Genomic DNA, 6,037 nt, shown 5'->3' on the forward strand with positions numbered 1-6,037 from the left:
TTATTTGATATAAATTGAAAATCTCCTACTCGGCAACCTTGTACTGGCCAGCCCTCCTTTAAGAAGTTTTTCTAGCGCCGCCCCTGATTGAATGTCAGTTTGCCAGGCAACTTTGCCTTCAGATCTGAGGGCCTCTCAAGGGGTTTACCTATCCCTATGTTTGAAAAAGAAGCAATGTTCTTTTTTGATTTATAGGCAACCCAACTTTTTGCTTGGTTTCGAAATAGTAACGTCTCGTGGCCCTGGTGCCCTTTCTCCTTGAGCAGGAGCCTAGTCAAGTAGGAAACAGAAAGCAAGGAATTGTGGGTAGCATGAGTATATTTTGCCGAACGAAAACAAGAAGTATGGTAAAGTCTGCGAAGAGCAGAAACCCGCAAACATAAGTTTATGGCTTACCCGATCTTTGTTGAGTATCCAGGTGTGGAACCAAAACTTCTACTGGATCTTTAATGTGAGTGCTGACTCTGTTTTAATTCTTCAATCAATTTACAATCGAAGCAACACTAGCTAATAAGTAGGCTATGGCCTACTACGACCAGGTTATAGTCACAGCAAAATATTGCTTGAAAAGTTAGGGCTGTAAACGGAATGTGACTGCCAACTGAGCTTATTTAAACTGTTTTGGACATTTATGTTTAAACTTTAGCTAGAATTTGACTTTAAGCTGGACGTATTTACATGTACATTGGATATATTATCCATTTGTATCTTACGGAAGGACAATGTCCTGTCGCAGTCTTTTGCGCGGCGCCCTCAACTAGATATGTATACTGGGCAATTAATTTTAGGTGGTATACCAATTTATATATTTATTATAGTGGGTGTATGCCAATAGATAAACAGTAGATTTTGATTAAATAATGTGATGTGGGTCAATAAGCATATTCAGTTTAAAAGCCAGCTACCAAACTAGCCAATGATTTGGGAAAGGTAATCCACCAAATGTTGGAATACATACATCATCAGAATCATTATCCAGTTTAATTTAATTTTATCAAAAAATAGTTCATCATTTATCAGAAAGATCGTGGAGAAAATTATTTGCCAAGAAATCTTGCAAAGTTTTAGTTTGCAGGAGCAGAAAGTTTGGTTGAAATCAGGTTTATTGATAAAGAACTATTTAGAGTTCTTGTCTTATGGAAAACAATTTTAATTTGGAAAAATTACTGAAAGTAGAAAAAAATTTTCAAATTAGATGTTAGTATAAACTGAAGTTTTGTATAGTTAAATTTTTTCTCATGGTAACCTTCTATCACTGGATTGATTTAAAATGTGTGGGTAATGGTAACATATTTAACCAGTCACCTCCCTGAAAGTATGAACAAAATAACTTTTGAGGTATAAATATATGAATCAATTTTTTTAGAAAGCTTTCGTTGAATAAAGTTATGATATAGAATAAGGTTTTCCTTGGTTGCCTACCTGTTACCACATGGTGATGACATGAAAATCCATTGTAATGGTGACACTCACATTATACAGGTTTTGTGTATACTGACACCTGCATTTATAGTAAACTTCATGACCACATTGTAATTCACCTATTAATATTTCAATGTGTGTTGAAAGAAGCCTTTAAGTATAAGATGTTTAGGGTGATAGTCTCTGCTAACTTTTTATGGTCAGCTTTTTATAATGTCCGGTGTTCATTAATTAAAGATGATAGCTAGAGCTAGATTGAAACTTCCTTATGAAAATTTCTTATTTTTTTATTTTTGAAAATTTATGTTATCTTTCTATTAACTGTTTTCCTATCAGTCTTCATCATAAAGAAATCACCATGTGTGTGGTAAACCATTATTTCTTTCATGTGTGCGATTCACACTCTTTAATATCAGGCTATTTCGGACCCCGTTTACACAGCCCCGTTCAAAAACAGAACCATGACGGTACAGAATTTGTTCTCTTTCCTAGCAGGGTCAAAACTATTCCAGATGGCAGAGCAAAATTAGACCGGTTCCAGAGTCTTAGTGGAAACAAAAGGGTAAACCTCAACCGTTCTGTCACGTTTCCAAACTTGCATGCAGGGCGTGTGCGAAAGAATTTGGAGGCCCTGGTGTAAAAGCGGAGAAGTAGGCCCCTGCGAGCGAAGCGAGTAGAAAAATTTTGTGACAACGCCCTTTAAATTAGCTTAAATTTGTTCATTCCCTTAAAATGTTTTACTGTTTATGGGCATAATTTTGTTACTTTTAATCAATTTTATTTCAAAACAGAATTCATCACTTTATAAAGCCTCCTACACCTCAAGGCCCTGGGGTACTTTGCAGAGAGCCCGACTGCTTGAGTTTTTCTGCTGTGCTCATTCCAAGAACATTCGATATTACGGGACAACTATAGGGATATATTGGTTGATACAGTCGCATAGATAAAAAGGGGGTCAGGGGGAGGGGTGAAACCCCTCTGTGCAGCTAAACTGCTGTTTTGTCAGAAAACTGTTGATCTGATCAGAAATTAACACAGTTGTCTATTTTAATCCAAATGTTACATTTTGAGAGAAGATTTTAAAGCTGAATATGTTGATATTCTCTGTTGTTCTGAATCAGATTGACAATCTCTTTCAATAAGGTATAGAACTTAAAAATGCCTTTCTTCAGAGGGAAAGACAAGAAGAACCTTTGAGTAGTATGATCTATGACATGTGACTTACATGAAGTTATGTACAAATTTTTTAAGAAATTAAAGCTCTTATAAAATTTTTGTCAGAAAATCTAAATTTCTTGCCCCTTTTATGAATTTGCCTTTCTACGCCACTGGATTGATATTAACCTTGTCGGAAGATCTTCTTTTTGCGGGTCTATTTGTCGCCTGCCTGTCGCATCAATGACAAAAAAACCCATCTTCCTTTGGGCAATTTTATCGATATTCACCCAATCATGGCGAAAATGAGAAGGTAAAAGTTTTGTACACTACCTGACAACAGCCATGTTTTCGGGAGAATTTGAACAAAGCAAAGCGATTAGCCACAATAGGGAGCAAAATAGGCACTATTTGAAGAATTTATTTTGGTTATTTATTTTCTGAAATCTGAAATCTGCTATCTGAAAATTTTAGTTCTTTTCTCTCATTAAATGCATATAGATATATTTTTATTTTTTGGGGTTGTTATGATATTTGGAAACTTGGTTGTACAGTTTAACAGTTTTGATTGCACCTTCTTAAGTTTATTAACTTTCATCTTGAATAGGTTTTCTTTAAAGTGAAACAAGTATGGCTGAAACAGAAGTGCTGTTCTACATGTGAGTAGCTTGATTGGATATCCTATCTTAGCAAAGAAGGTTGAGGTTTTAGATTGTAAGAGGTGCATATCAACTTTAAATTAACTTTTGATATCTTATTCACACTGTGACAAATTTTGCAAGGTTGGTCATGTAAAAGAAAAGGTCATCTTTTACTTCTGATTTATTCATTATTTTGAATACACTAACAGTTTCCCAGTATACCCTTTAATATTTTCCTGGTGGGCCCTGAGCAACTCTCCCCAGGCAGCCAAACCAAAGGACAAATTGCAGCCCTCTTTAGTTAGAACAGCAGTACTTCTCTAGATTATCAACAATTTGGGTCATATCTGCAGAAAATTTTTCTATTGGCATAATTTTGGTTGTAGGTATATATATACATATATAAAATGTTTCATTCAAATTCATACCAATTACATCGATTTTGTATTTCTTTTTTGTAGAATCATTGTTATTGTTATTCTCATTAAACTGATGTTCTGGTGCTTATATCTTTGTCTGAAGAACAGAAGGATCAGAAGACTACGACAGCGGCAGAATGAATCCGACAATGTTATGGTACATTTAGACAATATTGTTAAAAGATATAAATGCATAAACCTCTCTCCTATTTCATTGTTGAATCTGCAATTCTGTTTTTTGTAGAATACAGCCTTCTGTAGTTAACTCAAATAAATAGGCAATTAGGATGTTTAACAGACAGTCAAGGGTGACATTTTTCTTTTTGGAAATTTTTGCTTTTATGGGTCAAAGATGTATATATAGATATATAACAACTTATTATCAACATTGGCAGAAAGCTATCAAAAAAGACAACTTTTAATGTAATGTGTTGATGTCTCAAGTCTTATTTTGCTAATATTACTTGTTTCTATTTTTTTTAGTCAGCAGACCCTACTTGCTATGAGGAGGTGCCAGCTATTCCACAACCTGCCTTTGTCTTCACTGGATTGACACTCCCTTTGCCAAATACTGTATTGACAGAATCACTTCCAGAATACCAGGCAGATGACCCTTTTAAAACTGACCAACCACCCCCATCATATGGAGATTCTTGTAATTTAAGAGACCGGCTACCTCAGGAGTTGCAATCTTTTGCAGAAATACCACAAGCATTTGCAGATATAGATGCAACAGATACCCAGAGACTTATTGCTGATAATGAGTAATCTGGGGAGAATTAACTTTTCTGAATTTTTTATACAAACAGGTTTCCTACACTAGGGTTTCAAAGAAATTAACTTGCACATCATTGATATTCAAATGCTATCAGATAAATTAGAAGCCACCTGTTGAGCCTCTTGCTTCCTGGAAATTTTATCCACTTCAGAATCATATTATTTCACTGAAAAAAGATATCTAAGCAAAATAAGAAGTTTTTGTATTTGCTAAACACTTTTAAAGTCCTGTTTTGTGTGCATATACCCAAAAGAATTTTAATTTTTAGCGTGCACTTTGTGTCAAAATAAGAAGGGAGGGAAATTTTGCATATTCAATTGACCCTATATAAATGAATGTAAAGCAACAAACATGTGGGAGAACCTGTATCCACCATTTGCTTATCAGCAATTTTTAAGTTACATTAAAGCAGTCTCTGGATAATTCAAAAGCCAATATTTTAAAACCTTATCTTCTTTTATCTTTTTTAATAAAAAATGTAATGTCCAGTAAAATAAAATGTAATGTCAAGGTAGATGACCGCACATTGGGAGAAAATGGTTAGTTGAAGGATAAGTGATTCATTATCCAAATGAAAGCAATGTTTGGTTTGTGCTAAAGCAAAATTGTAAGCCTCCTGCTAAGTTAATTGTGTGTAAAGTCACTTACTGATGTATCAAGAACATTTCTTATGCTTAGTGTTTTGTTCATGTCTTAGAGGTTTTACCACTTGGAAACCCAATCGTTTAAGGCTTTTTTATCCAATATTAAAACTTTAATCCTGAATGGGAAATTAATTTTAGCCAGTAATTTGTATTTTTTTCAACACATCAGCTAAATTTAACATTATACAGATTCAAACAGGTTATATTTTGCCAAAAACATTATATAGTTAAATTTATGATATTCCTTAGTCCTGGAACTTGATACCAGAAAATAGGCTGGTTTGATATCTCTTTCAGTCTTGAGAAATGATGCCTTATAACCCAAAAACTCTATTTTTCATGTAGAAATTCTACTTCCCAATTGAAAACAGTTTAATTTAACTATTGCCAAGTTAATTGATTGTTGCACCAGTGTTTATATAACCATATTATTAATAGATTATTAATGTGTGTGAGAGAGTAATCCTATTCAATTACTCACTCCCTCCTTGGTAAGTTTCAACTTTTCAAAAAGTATTGTTTTATTACCCATCAGAATAAAGAAGAAAATGTGTATTTTGCTGTAAAAAAAATGCAGTCTTAAATTTTTTTGGTGCTCCTCCCTGGAAAGAAATCCTTCTTGATACTGGATAATTCATATTGGATCTTTATGTACATAGATAGATTAGTTTGTTAGATGCTTGTACTTACTTGAAAAGTGCTTATTATAAACAATGTATAGATATGAGATAATTTTGGTGAAATTCATGCTCCTTTTTGCAAGCTTCTTTCTTTTGCGCACCATTCTTTCAAGGGTTGCCAAAAGGAAACTATTTTGTACTCAAATGTTTAAAGAGTATCCAAGCTTGGTACTGAAGCAGAACAAAGACTTATTTTAGAGGGAGACTTATTCAAATCTTAATTTTCTTGAGCAGGAAGCCTTATTAAACACGCTGAATAAGAGCGGGTCTTATGCGAGATGGAGAAATTATCAAGGGG

At 34.0% G+C, this 6,037-nt stretch overlaps 1 protein-coding gene across 1 annotated transcript; it reads left to right on the top strand.

Moving 5' to 3' along the window:
- The first annotated feature begins 296 nt into the window (after positions 1-296).
- LOC148957522 (uncharacterized) lies at positions 297-5,802 on the top strand. Its single transcript, XM_089115233.1, has 4 exons — positions 297-451; positions 3,185-3,236; positions 3,680-3,794; positions 4,121-5,802. Exons 2-4 carry the CDS (start codon positions 3,208-3,210, stop codon positions 4,403-4,405), a joined length of 429 nt encoding a protein of 142 aa, XP_088971359.1. The 5' UTR covers positions 297-451; positions 3,185-3,207; the 3' UTR covers positions 4,406-5,802.
- Positions 5,803-6,037: the final 235 nt, after the last annotated feature.

Source organism: Rhopilema esculentum, unplaced genomic scaffold, assembly GCF_057945365.1.
Source record: "Rhopilema esculentum isolate cy_ngs unplaced genomic scaffold, ASM5794536v1 HiC_scaffold_23, whole genome shotgun sequence".
In the NCBI taxonomy this organism is placed as follows: domain Eukaryota; kingdom Metazoa; phylum Cnidaria; class Scyphozoa; order Rhizostomeae; family Rhizostomatidae; genus Rhopilema; species Rhopilema esculentum.